At 37.5% G+C, this 21,095-nt stretch overlaps 1 protein-coding gene across 2 annotated transcripts in view; it reads right to left on the reverse strand.

The window, feature by feature from the left end:
- Window positions 1–1,750: 1,750 nt before the first annotated feature.
- LOC145537093 (plastin-3-like) overlaps window positions 1,751–21,095 on the reverse strand; it is a 37,408-nt gene continuing 18,063 nt past the window's right edge. For both annotated transcript variants that reach the window (XM_081567734.1, XM_081567733.1), the window contains 9 exons: window positions 20,071–20,213; window positions 12,375–12,470; window positions 8,574–8,769; window positions 6,922–7,000; window positions 6,080–6,194; window positions 5,759–5,892; window positions 4,793–4,916; window positions 4,446–4,570; window positions 1,751–2,982 (listed from right to left, as the gene is read on the reverse strand). In XM_081567734.1, the coding sequence (XP_081423860.1) occupies window positions 2,850–2,982; window positions 4,446–4,570; window positions 4,793–4,916; window positions 5,759–5,892; window positions 6,080–6,194; window positions 6,922–7,000; window positions 8,574–8,769; window positions 12,375–12,470; window positions 20,071–20,213 (1,145 nt within the window). In that variant the 3' untranslated portion in view covers window positions 1,751–2,849. The remainder of the gene's footprint in view (window positions 2,983–4,445; window positions 4,571–4,792; window positions 4,917–5,758; window positions 5,893–6,079; window positions 6,195–6,921; window positions 7,001–8,573; window positions 8,770–12,374; window positions 12,471–20,070; window positions 20,214–21,095) is intronic.

The raw sequence follows: 21,095 nt of genomic DNA on the forward strand, positions 1-21,095 counted from the left end.
TATTTGGAGGAAAGAAGAATGGTGTGTTCAGGCCAACTGTCTCATGTGAACACTTAAGTAACCAAAGGTGCATTCCTACAGATGGTGGGCTCTGTACAGTGAACCACCCAAGAAACTAGCTCCTGTTTTGAATAAAGGGCAAGATGGAATAAGTCTTTTTTATTAATATCTTGCTTCAAAGCCACTTCAAGGCATTACTTACAGAGAACTTTTGTACCTGGAAGGAAACATATGTAGATAAGCATGGGAAATACAAAGTAGAAGACAGGTCATAAGGGATAACTGTCCTGTCTTATCAGTTACCCTGGTATATATTTGCAGAGACTGGTCTTTTATCCTTATATTAAGAAAATCCATCATACGGGTACTATAGACTAAATGTTTCAGGCTCCTCCAAAATTTGCATGTTGAAACACAATCTCCCAGTGTGACGGTATTAGGAGGTGGGACATTAAGTTATAAAGGTGAAGTCATGAGTGGGGTTAGTGCCCTTATTAAAGAGACTCCAGAGCTCCTTGTCCCTATCACAATGTGAGGTTACAGCTAAAAGACAGCCATCTGTGAACTAGGAGGTGTGCTCTCACCACACAGCAAACCTTCCAGTGCCTTGATCTGGGACTTCCAGACTGCCTAACTGTGAGAAATAAATTTGGTATTTATAAATCACGCAGTCTATGATACTTTGTTACAGCAGCCTGAATGGACTAAGACAATGGGACCAAACATTTTTTCTCAGTCATCTATATTGTGACTTTGCTTACTCATTTATTGCAAAAGTAGAATTGTCACATTTATCTTTCTTTTATAGCTCTGGGGTTTATATCATATTAAGAAAGGTCTTTCTTATTCTTAGGCTATAAATAAAAACTATTTTATAGTATCACCATGTAGTTCCTTAAAGGATTGCATTTCATATTACTGATTCACACAAAACGTTAAAACGGTACCATAAACAACATTTTGTCAACTAGAGATGATTTTGCCCCCACCTTGGAACATTTGACTGGTTCTGGAGACATATTTGGTCTACACACTGGGGGTATGCTACTGACATCTAGTGGATAGAGGCCAGGGACACAGCTAAATGCTCTGCAATAATGCACAGGACAGCTCCCTCCCACCTCCAACAAAGAATTATCCAGCCCAAAATGTCAATAGTGATGAGGCTAAGAAAACCTGTCATAAGCCACCTCTCCTCCCTGGTTGTTTGGATCCCCATTGTTTTGACCTTCTGTATACCATAGAACAGGCGTCCCTGGTGGCTCAGCAGTAAAGAATCGCCTGCAATGCAGGAGTTGCAGGAGATGCAGGTTCTAGCCCTGTGTTGGAAAGATCCCCTGGAGAAGGGAATGACAACCCACTCCAGTATTCTTGCCTGGAGAATCCCATGGACAGAGGAGCCTGGCGGGATACAGTCCATAGGGTCACAAAGAGTCCAACAAGACTGAAGTGACTTAGCACGCATGCAAACACATATCGTGTCATTACTGAACACTGAAAAGATTGAATGACATGAAAAGAAAGAAAAAGGGAGAAAATGGACTAAGAAATTTTGGTAAGTTGGAGAAAACCATCTTACCTCATTGAGGATTATAACCTTAATCTGTCCATCTGTGTAATTCAGCTCCAAAAGCATAAATTTAACAAACATCATATTATAAAGTACACCAGAAAATGAGTTAGAATATTGGAGAAAAAAAACTGGCAAACATTATAGGCATACTAAGAAGGGACAGAGGCACGAAGAGACTAATTATGTAAATGCCTTTATTTGAACTAATAATCGCTACCAGATTACATTAGAGTTAGAGTAACATTATGATCTTAAAAACTATAGCAAACAGCTTGACAAAGCAAGAGTACATTAGAGTACATTAAGTCCTACATATATGTTTATTTTTTAGTGACCACATCTCCTTATCTTAGGTGTAAAATTAGAAAATTTAATATACACTTAGCATACTTGGCCTACCATATCCTTCCTAAATTCTGAGCCCACTCTCTCCTCAAAAGTGTCATATTCAACAGCATTTTAAATCTAAAGAGAGAGTTTGATGGTACATGTTTTAAAACAAATAAGCATATATTGAACCAATGTTTCAGGACAAAATATGTCAAGTGTTTACAGCTTTAGTGTGGGAGGGAAGATGGAAATTCAAGGTACATTTCCCTCTATGTTTTTTACTTACTTGAAGACCCCTTAAAAAAGTAGCAAAATCAGCAGTCTTATTTAACGTAATCAAAATATTCTTAAATGTACAAAAAAGGATCATGTAGACAGAATACTGTAAAAAGATACTGATTTTAAGAATAAAAGAATATGAAAAGCTTCTATTACATTCTGCACAGCCAGTTACTTCTGTCAATTTTCAGTACTAGAAAGATAAGCAAAGGATACTCATATACAAATACCCTCTGACCACAGTTCTTGAATAAGAACTAGCATACTGGATGGAAAGCAAATTATTGCCTAATATCAATAATATTCATATTCAATCATCTAAGCAAGTCCCACGAGGTGGACATTCTAAGAGGAAAACAGATACATAGAAATACGTACAGCAATGGAAAATGTCAAGGGCAGCGATCTATGAGGAGCGAGTAAATGATTTGACTACGGGCACATTTCAGGTGGGCCTGACAAATCCACCTTGACTATGGGAAAGAGGAGTTGTTGCTACTAAAACTCTTTCACCTGAGGGCTCCCATGATGAGCTTAGTCTTGTGAAAACTAAAAAGTCCTTTCAATAACCAATAGTTTCTTAAGCCATGAGCACTTCGGCCAGAAATTGCTGTACTGCTAATCATGCACCTGGGAGCAAGGTTGTTTTTTATTCAAATTGGTTATTTTACACTCTCTTCATACCCCTGCCCATCAAGCATGCAAACACAGTCATGACCATCTTGGGCTTTACTTCCACAAGGTCTTCTGGGAGAGCGTACACCCTGGTTCCAAGTCTTCTAGCCATCGACACTGCGTACCTATTTTTTGGAGGAAACAAAAATTGAAGTGCAATTCTGGTCAGTCATGGGCACTGACATGAGGCATCTATTTCCTCTTATATACTCAACTGTCTAGGATGCAAAACTTCTACAGTGAGAGTTCAGATCAGAATGACTTTATTTTTCATTGTCTTCTCTTTTATTTTTTGAGGTCACTCATAAGTGATACCAGATTTTTAAGCTCTACTATTTGGGGCTGATGATATTTATTCACTCCTTTTCTACAATGTAAAATGAGAACAATTTAGGAGCACTGATATGAAAAAACACTTTTCTAGAATATGTGTGTGTGTGTGTATATACATATATGTATATATACCCAGATGTTGAAAATATGTATATATAATTACTCAGATATTGATATTCTCATTGAGCATGTAATAAGATAACAGTGGCTATCACGAGATCTTAGAGACACAGAATGGAAAACTGTGCCAGATGCAAAATACAATTTCATAGATGCAGTGAATACTTCGAAATATCCAAGGGAGGAGAGACAGTCTGTATGGTACATGCCAGTGTGGCTGAAGCAAGGAATGAAAAGGGTAGAAAAAGGAAAGGAGTTAAGAACTGACATGTCCAGCCGAGGAAATTTGCAGGAGCACCCCTCAATTAATACACAAGGCATTTCTAGGTGTTCTATAACAGGAATCTTTAAATATGATCAAGTTTCTGGAAAAAGAACTTTGAGGAGTTCTCTATAAATCTTTATCATATTATGCTGCAAATATTTTTTTCAAGGAGGGAAGAAATGATGTGATGCAGTATGTGATGCCAAAATGAAGTTTTACAGTAATGCTTCTTAGCTATCTTGTGAAGCCCTGTTGGGAGCTGATTTTCAGTGTATACTAGGAGAGCTTTCATGGGTTGCCCATGAAACCAGATCACAGTCTAGATCTTTGGAGAAGAAGGGAAGAGGCAGGTGGGAAGGACCTTCTGCATGTTGTCAAAATGCAGGGAACTTTCAAGGCACGGTTTCAGCTGAGAGTTTAGCATCCTGCCCACTTAAGGGACCAAGATAAACTCAGTGTATGTAGTAAGGTGGGCTATGCACAGTAAGTTTTAAAAACGTTTGAAAAGAGTGCAACAAAAGAAAACCCTATCAAAGGCATGGTTATCCTTAGCCCATTTTTCTTCTGTTCTAAGTTTGCAGCTAAGTTGCTTTAACACATACATTATTTCTATAACCTACAAACCAATGGCTGACTGAGCACCTACCTATTAGGTCAGGTGCAGCAATGTTAGGCTCTTAACGTATTTTACTCATTTCAAAATCTCCAAGGTAAGTATTATTGCTCCCATTTTATGGATGAGGAATCTGAGGCTAGAAGATGCTTCCCCCAGCTGACACCATTCTTGAGTGGCAGAACCTGAATGATAATGCAGATCTGCCTGCCTACAATGTCTATGCCCTTATGAGGATATTAGGCAGCATCCCTTACTTGGCATTATTGTGCTTGTCATCTTCTGTCAGAGTGCCACTCTTAACAAGGTCATAGTTTATACAGCCTGGCTGGATGGCGTCAATTAAATCCACAACTGCCAAACTAGAGCTGATCGTCTTATCCTAGAGTAAAAGGACAATACATTTGAGAATTTCCATGTGTACAAATTAATGCATGATCACTTATATAACGCTGTCAAAAACAAAGTCTAGTGAATTAGAAAAGAATCATGTCGTTAGCCCCACAATGATCTCACTCACAAAGAATCCAAAGGCTAGCTTTCCAAACTATAGATACTTTTTATAGCAAACATAACGTTTAATAGTCAAACATGGAATTCTTACCTTAAAACTCTGAATGGAGGTTGATTTTCCAGCTTCATTCAATGTTCTGTTCACCCAGCTTACAATGATGTCGTCATTAGCTTTCTGACCATCACCGAGATCTTCCAGGACATTGAGGGTATATCTAAATGAAGCAGCAGAAGAAATAGGTAACTAATGAGAAGCTACTGCATAGGATAGGGAACTCGACTCAATGCTCTGTGCTGAAAAAGACGGGATATATTTAAACATATAGCTGATTCACTTTGCTGTATAGCAGAAACTAACACAACATTGTAAAGCAACTAAACACCAATAGAAATTAATTTTAAAAAAGCAGCAGAACAGTTTCTGTCCTAGTTTATTAGAAAAAAAATACAATTATTAGAATGCTTTATCTTTCATTTCTTTTCCTTAGGTTTGAGAGATTAAAGGAAAGATTTCACGAGAAGACATTCACACTATATGAAAAAAAAAATTTCAGGCAGTAGTGGCTTGCCATTGAGCTGCCTTTTGCACTGCTGGTGGGAAGATTTTCAGCGCTCTACTGAGTAAGTCCACCAGTCTACTTACTGCAGGCTCACTGTGTACTAGGCCAACCCCTGGTAACGACTTAAAGTAAGCTGTGCTTTGGCTGGTACCCAGTTATAATGAATTGCTTTTTAGCATTACAGTTAAGAGATCTTCTTTCTCAAATGTATACATGTTCATAATTTTTGCTGTTTTTATTCACCAACTCTAAATGAGGCTCAGGTCTGTGTCAGGCAGATTATAAAAAAGGGAAATATTCACAATTCTGTTGCCTCACTATCGAGAAGGCATTTCCCATTGACCATCCAACATATACTCATTACTTAAACTCACTTCGGAGTCTAAACATAAAAATTTCAAAGGTGTAGTCATTGATACGTTTCCTTAGAAATAGTAAAGACTAGATCACAGACCTGTATGATAGTGAACTTGAGCAGTTAAAATTGTATACTATACCTTCTCATCAGCTGCCAGACCAAAGCTAAAGTCAGGGTTTGATTTCCATCATTCAGGTCTTGCCCTCCAATGCCAACCAGGGAGAATTTGGCAGGATGCTTCCCTAATTCAACAGCATAGTTGCAGTTTTCTAGCTGCAAACAAACAAAAGCAAATGATTAAAGATTTTCACTTGTTTAATCTTTATATGCAGGTGCGCACAAAGTAAGACACAGTTTCTGTCCTCAAGAAGCTCAGAGTCAAAGAGTTTCCCAAACAAAAGAAACAAATTGAGAATAAAAACAGTCCGTAACAAATATGTGCAGCAACTTAATTAGCTACCTTTTTCATGTTGGCTCCAAGTTTCGGGTATGGAGGTTTATTCACCTTACTCCAGTCAACAGGAACTTTAATTCGTTCATATAGCTGTAAGATTACCAGGGCATCTTGCAGGTCACTGATGATTTAAAAAGAGTTTGATCAGTGTTTTCAGAGAGCAGAGCCTGTTTCCTTAAAAACAAGGACACTACACTGTCAAAAGACTCATGTATTTTATTAATCTGTGCTAAAAATGGAGCTAACACCATCCAATTCACTTAAAAATAGTTATTGAGAGCTTATTGTTTGCAAAGAACTGTTCTAGAAGCTGGGCTCATAGGAGAAAAATTCCAGGCCTTTAGAGTCAGAGAAAGAAAGAGAATAAACAAGTATATGGATAAATGGGTTAGGGGAATGTATTTAATTGCTATGAAAAACAAAAAGAAAGAGGTTAGGAGTTAGGCAGTGGTAGGTGGTGGTTAGGATCTGAATCAGCGGCTTGAATATAGCAAGGGAATAAAGCATTTGATGTGGAAAAGAACATTCCAGGCTGAGAGAACAGTGAACACAAAGACCTCAAGGCATCATGGATGGTCTACTTAATGTGCTCTCTGGTCTCCGTTTCAAAATATAAAGTCTCTGTTCCCTAGGGTGTTAGAAAGATATTTATACATTTTTTCACTTAATGACCATGTAAAGAAATAATCTGGGCTTTTGTGTATTTGGGAAATGATAACGGAAGTCACCACATTTTCCAATAAAGTAATGGCTACAAACTAACATTTAGAAAAGGTTTAGAGCTATAATTATTTATGCAGCATCCATTCATGATGTTCAAAACTTTACAAGAGCATTGGAAGGCTTACGCATAGAGATGGTTTACATGGGGATTAACACCAAGAGAGTTCATCCAGTTACGAAAGGTTCTTTCTTCGCGAGTTTCTCCTATTAAAAATATTCACAGTGTTTATATAATCATTAAACACCTTGCATATGTGCATATAACATCAACCCACAATTAGATGATTATTTTTTTTTCAGATCTAAAGGTTTTCTCCAATATGAATCTCTAAGCAGTCTCTCTAAATACATACTCTCTTGTTTTTTAAATTGGATGACTTTCTTTTAAAAGTAAAAATATAACCTTATTATAACCAGCTAAGAGGTATATGAACTTTTTATACTCTCTTCCCTATCTCATCCTTCTCCAGTATCTCCCCAAATCCCCATACTTCTAAAGTAACTGATATTATTGGTTTAGTTTTTATTAGAAAAATTTACCATGGTCATACAAACCTCTATACTCACATTAATTTACATCTTCTCTCTACCCATTTAAAAATACTGATACTAAGTTACATATATGTACTTTTTTTTACGTGCCTATATTAGAGCAACAAATTATTTGAAACTTCAAAAGCATAAAATTTAAAGATTTTACAGTAATCCTAGTATATATGCAATGAGCTGCTAATTGAGAGTTTGAAGTATTAGTCGCTAAGTTGTGTCCAGCTCTTTGTGATCCCATGGACTGTAGCCTTCCAGAATCCTCTGTCCACGGATTTCTTAGGCAAGAACACTGGAGTGGGCAGCCATTCCCTTCTCCAGGGGATCTTCCCAACCCAGGGATTGATCCCAGGTCTCCTGCACTGCAGGCAGATTCTTTACCATCTGATTTCATAATAATGCTAGTGGATATGCAATGAGCTACTAATTACATTTGTTAATTTTTAAGTACTATACTTCATGCATATATAATCTGGCAAAGGTATACTCTGCCTTTCCCAAATTAAATGAATATTTACATGCATTATTATTATTTTTTGAGTAGGTTAAAGGTGAAAGGAAATGAGAGCAGTTTCAGTTAGTCTGACTATGCAAGAATGAATCAAATACTGCAGATTTACATAGGTCAAATTTTATGCACACGTGCATTTTTTTGGAGGGAGGTTTAAAAATAAGTGACCTAAATACAAAATATTAAAATAAAACATTGGTTTACTAAGTGGCCTTATACTAAGTGATCCTAGGCTAGCTTACTTTAAAAGTTCCCAGACTTCCTTGGTGGTACAGTGGATAAAAGTCCTCCTGCCAAAGCAGGGGACACAGGTTCGATCCCTGGTTCAGGAAGATCCCCTATGCCATGGGGCAACGAAGCCCAACTACTGAACCTACGCTCCTCAACAAGAGAAGCCACCCCAATGAGAAGGCTGAGCACCAAAACAAAGAGTAGCCCCCGGGTGCAGCAACTAGAGAAAGCCGACACGCAGCAACAAAGACCCAGAGCAGCCAAAAATAAGTAAATTAAAATAAAAGTTCCCTTGTATCATCCCTTTCTATCAGTTGCCACTTTTTACTCAGCCCTTGGGACTACTTATAGTAGACAGTTGCTAAAGGAAAGTAGATAAGGAAACTTATTAAATCAAGATTATGAAATCATCGTGGCCTATGTATTTCTACTGTGTAGCCCCAAATATAATTTAAGAAACCTGTATACTAAACCTGTATACTCTATTACCTTCTAATAGAGTCCAATCAATATCTTGGTTCTCTGGCTTAGTGAGTGCTGGGTATTTATTAAACAGGTTAGCCACAAAGGCTAAGTTCAGTTTGGGGTTCCCACTGACAACATCAGCTGGGGTAACAAACTTTCTGCAACCTAATTTGTCTGCTTGTTGAAGCATACTCTCAGCCCTCTTCAAATCATCTGTTTCCTGTTGAAGTAAAATAAGACTTTTTTTTAAAAAAGGCCATACTAAAAATATAGAAACTTTGCCCTACAATGATAAGCTGGGTATACAATTCTATTTTTTCTTAGCCAACACATGGTACTTATATTACTGTTTTGAATGCAAAAAAAAAAAAAAAAGTTGCCTGTGCTGGATATGCAGTACCTTGAAAATACCCTAGATGGCACCAGATCACGAATCTAAGGACAGGATACATTTCACTCAACTGAAATTACTTCTCTCATGCCAAAATTCATTAAGAAAAAAAGTGAAACTTGTTCAGATTTTAAATTTAGGCCCTAAAGAGGGTGTAAGGCTGAAAAAGATGAAGGAATTATGAAGAAATTTTTTACAATAATAATCAAGGATACCAGGCTCCAATAATTTTGAGGTTTAAATTACATATTTCAAATTATCATCTTTCTCTTAAACTATTTTTTGATTTTACTTTTCCATCCAGGAAGCAAAGTTGTCTATTTCTGTGTAAAATACTTACTTTCAGCTAATTCCTAGGACTCCTAACTTCTTCTCTGTTTTGTCCCCCCCACCCCCTCAACCCCAACTTCTTTCCTTTTGGAAAGATGCATGCTGATTTCTTGACTAACATACAGTTTGGTGAGGAGTATAAGTTACAGATCTGATAATTTCATACCAAATTAAAGATAGTTTCCCAAGTGCTCACCATCCCCACCTCCCAACAATAAAAGTAAAAAAAAACTGGAGCTGCAGGAGGAACAATTGCTTTTGGATTATTCGTTTCCAGTGATCTGCCCCCTCTAGACTTCTCTTGGCAGTTACTATAGATGTGGCCACCCCAGTATGCCCCAGGGTAAATGTATGTCTTCTGGAAAAGAGTGTCAGGTAAGAAGGGATTTTTATAATAAGGGGGAAATAAGAGATAAAGGAAATTTGAGGAATGTTACTTACAAACCAACACAGTTCAGATTCTATAATTTGAGTCTTAACTCTGTCTTTAATGGGTGATGCTATCTTTACTTTTTTCATCTCCAGTGAGGGGCCTCGATCATCTAGGTCTCCAGAAGAATGGGTATTTACTGTGTTACCCTTCACTGTTACCATTGCAGAGCAATCAGTAACCACCAGCAGATGAGCAGTTGACTGGGATTCAGCCTTTGGGATTCTCCATGAGCCTAGTGAGTTCATCTCATAGAGCCTATTCTATTTTCTGTTACTTTAATACTTCTGGTTCATGCTATTTACTATCTTTATTTTTAAATCTCATATTTTTTATCATCTCGGCATTCTTAAACAAAAAGCATTGATGATATTGGAGTAGAAGGAAACGTTGAAATAGCAACAATTTTAAAAAATTAAGATACAGAATAATGAAACAAAAGACAATCAAATAAATATATATATATATGCCAAAAAGAACTTCAGCCCATACCTCACATCATATTCAAAATTAACCTTCAATACACACACACATGTAAATGTATAAACCCAAAACTATAAATAAAAAACTAGATATAAAACCCCAACTATAAACCCTCTAAGAGGAGACATAAGAAATGTTTGTGACCTTGTGTTAGGCTAAAATTTCTTAGATACAACATCAAAAGCATGATTTGTCAAAGAAAAAAAATGACTAAATCTGACTTTGTTCAAATTAAACAATGCCTGTTCTTGGAAAACCACTGGGACTAAGTATCTGCAAATCACATATCCAATCAAGGACTTATATCCAAAATATATAAAACACTCAAAACTTGATAAGAAAACAAACAATGCAATTAAAATGGGTAAAGTGTTTAAACAAAGATGTATAGACAGCAAATAACTACATGAAAAGATGTTCAACATCATTAGCCATTAGGGAAATGCAAATTAAAATCACAATGAGACACCTCTACCACTGCCAAAATTCTTAATGTTTAAACTAACCACATTAAAGTGTCAGTGAGCATGTGGATGAACTGGAACTTTCATGTGCTACTGGTAGCAATGTGCAATGGTACAACCATTTTGGAAAACAACTTGGCGGCTGCTTAGAAAAGTTAAACGCACATATACCATTACCCAGCCATTCTACTCCTAGGTATTTACCAAAGATAAATGAATGCATAAACTCACACAAAGACTTGTATATGAATGTTCAGAGCAGCTGTATTTGTAATAGCCTCAAACTTGAAACAATCCAAATGTTCATTGGGGTGAATGGATAACAAATTATAGCATATCCATTCACTGAAATATTATTCAGCAATAAAAAGGAATGAATTTCTGATTTATGTAACAACACAGATGAATCTCAAAATAATAACGCTGAAAGAAGCTTGATTAAAAAAAGGGCACCTATTATATGATTCCATAAAATTCTCAAAAATTCAAACTACATTGAAAGAAAGCAAATCAGTGGTTGCCTGGGATGGTGGAGTATGGAGGCAGAGAGGAATCACAAAGGATCATGAGGAAACTGGATGTTATGATGGAGATACATATCCCTAAAGAAGGTATAAGACTGACAAAGATAAAGGACACTGAAAAACAAAGGAAAAGCATGATGAAAGGCTCAACAGTAAAATGAATGTGTGGACAGAGCAGTAGGAAATTGCCCTGGCTAGAAGAAATGGAGCAAGATGGTGTAGCAGGGCTTCACGTGCACAGCAGAACATTTCAGATTGAACTCTTAAGTCAACGGGGAATCCTTAAAGGATTCTGAGGAGGACAGAGACAGCGAAGGGAGTGCTTTAAGATCAACCAGGGAGAAGTGACTAGAGAAGAGCTGTATCATAATCAGAATCAGTACACTGGTGTTATCTACCCAGGCATAAGATCACCTGGCTAGCCATCCCAGATAGCTTCCTTCATGCACAGGAGGGCCCCTCATTTGTGCCAAGAGGGACCTGAACTGAAGAATTTCAGATTTAAAAACAGACAGAAATGTAAGTACTACAAGTCAGTGACAAATTCAGTTCTGATAAGGGCTGCATAAAATGTTTAGCAAGTGTAATCCACTCAATCCTGAAGTGGATATGAAATATGCTAGAAATGTGCATTTTTTAAAAATCAGTAGAATCCATTCCATATCTAATGAATACAAAGAACAACAGGATCCTAGAAAGTTGAGACTCAATAGTCTAGGCCAACTTGTTACTTCATGTATGAACAAAGGAACTCGTCCAAGGTCATTGAGCAAATAAGTGATGTAACAAGGGAACATGGTCTGTGACAGTAATTCACCAAATTGGATTTGAGAGATCAGGAGTTTGTAAACACATTCACATTACTCTCAACATAAGAATATGTTTTCATTAAATCTATCATTGTGATTATAATCCAAACACTCAGAAAAGGTTAGCCTCTAGTGCTTATTTCCCCACACTTACTCTGAATATTTTATGCCATCCATAAAAACCAACAACACCATAACTACAGAACTCACCAATAAACTATTAATATAAATCAAAGCTGGTCTTTCTGTCTATAAATTACATCTACAGTAATAAAATTTAAGATAATACTTAAAACTGCCAACATCACAACATGCAATTATAAGCATTCTTGTTATCTATAAGAAATTGACAATTTTGTAAGCTTGTAGAATTCACAAGAACATCTATACTTACATTGAAACCCGACATGTTAATATCTATCCGTGGTTCACCTTCCTTTTGTCCTTTTGGTGCGATTTGATTGAGAAGATGAAAATAGGCTTTGGAATCCTAAAAATGAATTGCAAATGTCAGTGAGATCACATTTACAAAGAATGAATGTATCCTATTGTCCCATGTGTGGAAGGATATTTGCATTGGATTTTGTAAGAATGTGACACAAATCTCTATCTTCTTATTTAACAGTTCCTTTTCCCAGAAAAGTCCACCTATCTGGCCTTATGTCTGCCTTGAATATGGATGAACTGGATTTTGTCATGACTTTACAATTTATTGAAATCATCAATATAATAATGCTAGAAAACATATAACTAGTTCTGTACCTTCACTGAGTTACTGAAGTCAATAAGCTTGACAGATAAAACAAGCACGAGAAACAAGTAGGATAGGAGAAATCCAGGAAGCATAGGGAAAGAGAAAATAAACAGGTTATATCATTACAAAGCATAATATGTATATACCATAACCTATGGAGAAGAGATTAGTTGTGTTAACAATGCATTAAATTATAAATTGAAATGACAAAAATTTTTAAATGATTTCTACTTGAGGTGGTGAAATAACAGTAAACCCTTAATCATCTGAATATATTTAACCAAATGAGCTTCTCTTTGTTTTAAGCCCTTGACCTCTTTCAACACTGGAACACTTTTACTTGGAATACCAATACCTAAAACAAAATGGTATTGCTCATATGGGATGTGGGCTGGGTGAATTCAGGCTGTGTGGATGCTACACAGAACAAAACCTGAAAACCACTATATTAGTGTAAACATTTAATGAGGGTCTCCAACACACATGTCAAGTACAATTCTGCCTCTCTGGAATACCAGAGGACAGGAACTGGAGTGAAGTTTCTTTATCATGTTGAGGCAGGACATACATGGGCCCCAGGCTGAAGTTTCTCCCTGTGGACAGAAACTCCATAATAGTAATAGCAGAAACTCCATAAAAGCTGGATGATGGAGCAGGCTGGGCCCTGTCCAGATAAGAGATAGAAGAGGTAGCATCACGGTGATTTTGGGTAGCCTCAGTCCACAGTGCCTTGAAGCAGGGCTTTGGTTCCCAGCCAGAAATTGAGGTGTTGCCCCCTTCCTTTTGACCTCCATTGAGCCTTCCTGTGCCTGTGTAGTCAGAAAGGTATCCTTGACTTCAAGAATGAGGAATATATGGTCTTTTATTTCTTATCTGGGCAAGGCCCAGCCTCCTCCATCATCCAGTTTTTATGGAGTTTCTTCTATTATAGAATTTCTGTCCACAGGGGAGAAACTCTTCAGTCTGGACCCATGTATCTCCTGTCTCAAGCTCATAGTAAGTGATGTCAACCTACCCATAGGCCTCTTCACTAGAATCCATCTTGGCTAAGAGATACACATGCACACATGGGAGGATCCTGAGATAAACCAAACACGGACTCAGAACCAGACAAAGCAAGATGACTGGCAAAGGGAAACCCAGAAGAAATGCTCCATGAAAGTGACTTCAACCACCACGAGGGTGCAACTGTCTCTCTGAGCCCACCCATGTGAGTCTATTCACATATACGTTTTCCTCCTAATAAACACTTGTTTTACTTGTCTCAGTCTCTATGTGGAAATTCATTTCTACACAGCTGATGGGCCAGGGCCTTGGTCCCACTGGTCCCTCGTGGTCTAGTGGCTAAGATTCAGTTCTCTCACGGCTGTAGCCTGACCTCAATCTCTGGCTGGGAACAGAATCCCTGCCTCAAGCTGCTATAGGCCGAGGCCACCTGAGATCAATGTTACATCTGAAGATCACCTTCCCAGCTTTGGTAGTTTTCTATTACTGGGCCTTGACAGTCCAAACAGATTATAAAGGAATGTTTCTCATGGTAACTCCTATGGATTGTGTACACCCTAATCCCCCAGGGAAGTTGCTGAATATGGAGATGGCCAGATGTAAGCTCTGACCTGCTAAGTACAGAGCTCTGGGAGAGGCCTAGAAAGCTGTATCTTCAATGAGCCAACTATGTACGTTTGATACACTTGTCAGAAATTATTCTAAGAATGGGGAGAATCAGGTGAGAGTGAAAGCCACTGCAGAGAAATTCATGGAACGCAAACCCAGATCTTACATTAGTGGCACAGAGGTTATCTCCTAAGGAGTAGGGCATTACAGTTGTGAAAGTGCTTTCACTTACAACTATCTACTAAGGGTGCAGAAATAATTTGTATGTGCCTTCTCCCTATGCACTTGAGAAAGACAGGTGAAGAGTAAACCCCAAAGAGTCTGTAACTTACTACCCCAAAAAGGGGCTTTAGGTGAAAATTTGAATGTGAACATAAATTGGAACTTCCTTTTCACATTACCCAGAAATCCTCTGCTTTTTAAAACTATTAAAAGCAGAATATTTTTTTAAAAAAATATCAAAGGAGAATTTTTTACAATATTCATTTAAAAATAAGATTCCCTTTCCAAAACAGCAGAATACACTTTTTTCTCAAGTGTACACGGAACACTCTCCAGGACAGATCACATCTTCAATCACAATCATCAGGAAATTTAAGAAAACTGAAATTGTATCAAGCATTTTCTCTGAACCACAATGCTATGAGACTAGATATGAATTACAGGAAAAAAAAAAAAAAACACAAACACATGGAAGCTAAACAACCTGCTTCTAAATAACCAACAGGTACTGAAGGCATCAAAAAGGAAATTAAAAATACCTAGAAATAAATGACAATGAAAACATGACAACCCAAAACCTATGGGACGCAGCAAAAGAGGGAAGTTTATAGCAATACGAGCCTACCTCAAGAAATGAGAAAAACATCATAAACAACCAGACTTTATGCCAAAGCAAATAGAAAAAGAAGAACAAAAAAAAAAAAACCCCTGAAGTTAGTAGAAGGACAGAAATCGTAAAGATATAAATGAAAAATACATGAAGGAAACAATAGCAAAGATCAATAAAACTAAAAGCTGGTTCTTTGAGAATATAAAATTGACAACCCACTAGCCAGACTCGTCAAGGAAAAAAGGGAGAAGACTCAAATCAATAAAACTAGAAACAAAAAAGAAGTTACTACAGAACGCAGAAATACAAAGGATCATAAAAGACTACTGTGAGCAACCATATGCCAATAAAATGAACAACCTGGAAATGGATAAGTTCTTAGAAAAGTACAACCTTCCAAAACTGAAACAGGAAGAATTAGAAATCACAAACGGACCAATCACAAGCACCAACATTGAAACTGTGATTTAAAAATCTTTCAGCAAACAAAGGCCCAGGGCCAGATGGCTTCACAGGTGAATTCTACCAAAAGTTTAAAGAAGAGCTAACACCTATCATGCTCAAATTCTTCCAGAAAATTGCAGAGGAAGGAGAACTCCCAAACTCATTCTATGAGGCCACCATCACCTTGAGAGCAAAACCAGACAAAGATACCACCAAAAAAGAAAATTACAGGCTAATATCATTGATGAATATAGATGCAAAAATCCTCAACAAAATTTTAGCAACCAGAATCCAACAGCACATTAATGGATCATACACCATAAGCAAGGGTGATTTATCCCAGGGATGCAAGGATTCTTCAACATATGCAAATCAATCAATGTGATTGACCATATCAATAAACTGAAAGATAAAAGTCATACGATCATATAAATAGATGCAGAGAAAGCTTTTGACAAAATATAATACCCATTCATGATAAAAACACTCCAAAAAGTAGGCACAGAAGGAACCTACCTCAACATAATAAAGGCCATATACGACAAACCCACAGCAAGCATTATTCTCAATAGCGAAAAACTGAAAGCATTTCTTCTAAGATTAGGAACAAGACAATGGTGCCCACTCTTGCCACTATTATTCAATCTAGATTTGGAAGTCCTAGCCATGGCAATCAGAGAAGAAAGAAAAAGAAACAAAAGGAATCCAGATTGGAAAACAAGAAGTAAAACTCTATTTGCAGATGACATGATAACATAGAAAACCATAAAGATTCCACCAGAAAATTACCAGAATTAATCAATGAATATGGTATAGTTGTAGGATATAAAATTAATACAGAGAAATCCCTTGCATTCCTATACACTAACAATGACAAATCAGAAAGGGATGTTAAGGAAACAATTCCATTCACCATTGCAACAAAAAGAATAAAATACCTAGGAATAAACCTACCTAAAGGGACAAAAGACCTGTATGCAGAAAACTGTGAGACACTGATGAAACAAATCAAATATGACACAAACAGATGGAGAAATATACCATGTTCTTGGATTGGGAGAAATATTGTGAAAATGACTATACTACTCAAAGCAATCTACAGATTCAATGTAATCCCTATCAAACTACCAATAATATTTTTCACAGAAATAGAACCAAAATAAGTTGCAACTTTTTTTTTTCAAAATAAGTTACAACTTTAATGGAAACACAAAAGACCCTGAAAAGCCAAAGCAATCTTGACAAAGAAAATCAGAGCTGCAGGAATCAACATTCCTGACTTCAGACTATACTACAGATCTACAGTCATCAAGACAGTATGGTACTGGCACAAAAACAGAAACATAGACCAATGGAACAAGATAGAAAGTCCAGAGATAAGCTTATACACACCTATGGGTACCTTATCTTTGACAAAAGAGGCAACAATATACAACGGAGAAAAGACAGCCTCTTCAATAGGTAGTGCTGGGGAAACAGGACAGCTACAAAAGAATGAAACTAGAACACTTCCTAACACCATACACAAAAATAAACTCAAAATGGATTAAAGACTTAAATATCAGGTCAGAAACTATAAAGCTTAGAAGAAAACATAGGCAGCATGCTCCTTGATATAAATCACAGCAAGATCCTCTGTGACCCACCTCCTAGAGTAATGAAAATAAAAACAAAAAAAAACCTAATAGACCTAATTAAACTTAAAAGCTTTTGCACAGCAAAGGAAACAATAAACACGATTAAAAGATAACCCTCAGAAAGGGAGAAAATAATTGCAAATGAAACAACTGACAAAGGATTAATCTCCAGAATATATAAGTAGCTCATATAGCTCAATATTAGGAAAACAAACAGCGCATTCAAAAAATGGGCAAAAGACCTAAACAGACATTTCTCCAAAGAAGACATACAGATGGCCAAGAAACACATGAAAAGATGCTCAACATCATTAATCCTTAGAGAAATTCAAATCAAAACTACAATGAGCTATCACCTCACACCATTCAGAATAGCCATCATCAAAAATTCTACAAACAATAAATGCTGGAAAGGATGTAAAGAAAAGCAAACCCTCCTATACTGTTGGTGGAATGTAAACTGATACAGCCATTATGGAGAACAGTATGGAGATTCCTTAAAAAACCAGGAATAAATACCATATGACCCAGCAACCTCACTACTGGGCATATACCCTGAAAAGGATCCATGTACCCCAATATTCACGTGTGCTTAGTCACTCAGTCGTGTCTGACTCTTGCGACTGCATAGACGGTATCCTGCCAGGCTCCTCTATCCATGGGATTCTCCAGACAAGAATACTGGAGTGGGTTGCCATTTCCTTCTCCAGGGGATCGTCCCAACCCAGTGACTGAACCTAGGTCTCCTGCATTGCAGTCAGACTCTACCGACTGAGCTACGAGGGAAGCCGAACATTCATAGCAGCAGTATTTACAACAGCCATGACATGGGAGCAACCTACATGTTCATCAACAGATGAATGGATAAAGAAGATGTGGTATATATACACCATGGAATATTACTCAGCCATAAAAAAGAACGAATTTGAGTCAGTTCTAGTGAGATGGATGAACCTAGAGCCTGTTAAAGAGAGTGAAGTCAGTCAGAAAGAGAGAAACAAATATAGTAGATTAATACATATATATGGAATCTAGAAAAATGACACTGATGAACCTATTTACAGGGAAGGAATGGAGACATAGATACAGAGAATGGACTTGTGGACACAGTGGGGGAGGGAAAGAGTGGGACGAATGGAGAGAGTAGCATCTATATATATATATATACACACACACACACACACACACACACACACACACACACACACACACACTATGGAGTGTAAGATGGATAGCTGGTGAGAAGTTGCAGTGTAGCACAGGGAGCCCAGTCTGGTGCTCTGTGATGATCTGGAGGGATGAGATGGGGAGAGGGGTAGGAGGCCAGAGAGGGAGGGGAATGTATGGCTGATTTGCGTTGTGGTATGGCAGAAACAAATATAACATTGTAACATTTTAAAAAATATATTTAAATTTAAAAAATAGGGGCAGGGTTGAGGTAAGAAATACAAACATACATAAGAGTATATAACTACCCCCAAGAACTGAATGCCTGAAGGAGGGAGCACATGACAGAAGAGGAGCCAAATAAGAAAGGGAATGGGGAATCCTGAGGCCCTTTCTCTCTAGGCCTTTACTAACACAGATCCACTGAGGCCTGGGAAAGGCAGTTAGGAACAGAAGTCATGACTGCCGATCTTTTCGTACAGCATGTTGAACAGTAGGCAGAATAGAAAATGTTAGCACTGTAATATTTAAACCCCTTTCCACAAAATGAAAGCTAGACTTAGTGCTGGTGCTCTTACTTGGCTCAGTCTCTCTACTGAAATCTACCATCAGGGCCTAGAGGCAACAAGGTTGGGTGATAAACTCATAGGATTTTCCCTCCTTTAAGCTGACCTGAAGTCTCCATGTTATTATGTCCCTGTCAAGTATTTAACTAAACGGTTAAGGCTGTATATTGTCACCCTGCTTATTTAACTTATATGCAGAGGACATCATGAGAAACGATGGGCTGGAGGAAGCACAAGCTGGAATCAAGATTGCTGGGAGAAATATCAATAACTTCAGATATGCAGATGATACCACCCTTATGGCAGAAAGCGAAAAACTAAAGATCCTCTTGATGAAAGTGAAAGAGGAGAGCGAAAAAGTTGGCTTAAAGCCCAACATTCAGAAAACTAAGATCATGGCATCTGGTTCCATCACTTCATGGGAAATAGATGGGGAAACAGTGGAAACAGTGGCTGACTTTATTTTTCTGGGCTCCAAAATCATGGCAGATGGTGATTGCAGCCATGAAATTAAAAGACGCTTACTCCTTGGAAAGAAAGTTATGACCAACCTAGACAGCATATTATAAAGCAGAGACATCGCTTTGTCAACAAAGGTCCGTCTAGTCAAGGCTATGGTTTTTCCAGTGGTCATGTATGGATGTGAGAGTTGGACTATAAAGAAAGCTGAGTGCAGAAGAATTGATGCTTTTAAACTGTGGTGTTGGAGAAGACTCTTGAGAGTCCCTTGACTGCAAGGAGATCCAACCAGTCCATCCTAAAGGAGATCAGTCCTGGGTGTTCATTGGAAGGACTGATGTTGAAGCTGAAACTCCAATACTTTGGCCACCTGATGCAAGGAGTTAACTCATTGGAAAAGACCCTGATGCTGGGAAAGATTGAGGGCAGGAAGAGAAGGGGACGACAGAGGATGAGATGGTTGGATGGCTTCACCGACTGAATGGACATGGGTTTGGGTGGATTCTGGGAGTTGGTGATGGACAGGGAGGCCTGGCGTGCTGCGGCTCATGGGGTCACAAGGAGTCGGACACAACTGAGCAGCTGAACTGAACTGAAGTATTTAACTAAACAGTTACCTTGATGTCAGCACTAAAATTGTTGATTTTCTGCCAGCCTGAGTTTTCCAAATGAAAATTTGCCCATCTAAGCAGAAGCTCTTCTGGAGATAATTTCATAAGCTCCTCCAAAGTCTCACCATCTCGAAGTAAAGCAGCCAAGGCTACAAAGGAAAAAAAGAAAAACCCAACCGATACATTATATGGTAACAGTCATTACATGTTTATTGAGTCTTTTGACACTCTGTTAAGTAAGTAACAGAGGTACAAAAAGTACTGTGACCTAGTTCCTGGTTTTCAGGTACTCACAGTCTAATAATAAAGATAAATGAAAGTATATAATGAGTTATAAGATGATACAGATAGAAACACTTAATTATAAGAATACACAGCATTACATATTTTAACATCTTGATTATTCATCACATTCCAAATACCAAGTAAGTTCTAGCTTTAAGTTGAACATTGTTACATTATGTCATATATTTACATAAACTATTCTTAAATAATATTAAAATCAGAGGCTTGGGGGAGTATGTTTAAAACTTTGGAGCCTTTTGATTTAAAGAGTATTCAAACCCTATGGTATTTATATTTAAGCATAACTAACTCTTGAAATGTTACACCTGGTTTTTTAAATTAATTTAATTGGAGGCTAATTACTTTACAATATTGTAGTGGCTTTTGCCATACCTGTTTTTAAAGAAAAAGAATTCAACTTTACATTGTCTATAGCACCTAATATGTAAAGGTTCCTCAACACTTTTTTGTTATTGAATTAAATGTGCAGAAGAAGCCAAGGGTTTTTGGTTAAATATCCCCAGAGATAAGAGGTAGAAGCTTGGGCATCTGCACAGAGAATTGTCTAAATTTAGGTACTGTTTTTATGGAGAAGTTGTATAGTCCTTATGCAATAATTCCCTCCCATAGGATAAAAGGAGATTTACACTGAACAAGAAGACTAAAACTGCCTGACTTCCAAAGAGGTCTAAGTAATATCTCTAATGGGCAAACTTCATCTTTCATAGACTCCACTTCACACCATG

This window comes from Giraffa tippelskirchi, chromosome X (genome assembly GCF_054371585.1).
Source record: "Giraffa tippelskirchi isolate mGirTip1 chromosome X, T2T-mGirTip1v1.2.pri, whole genome shotgun sequence".
Taxonomy (NCBI): Eukaryota; Metazoa; Chordata; class Mammalia; order Artiodactyla; family Giraffidae; genus Giraffa; species Giraffa tippelskirchi.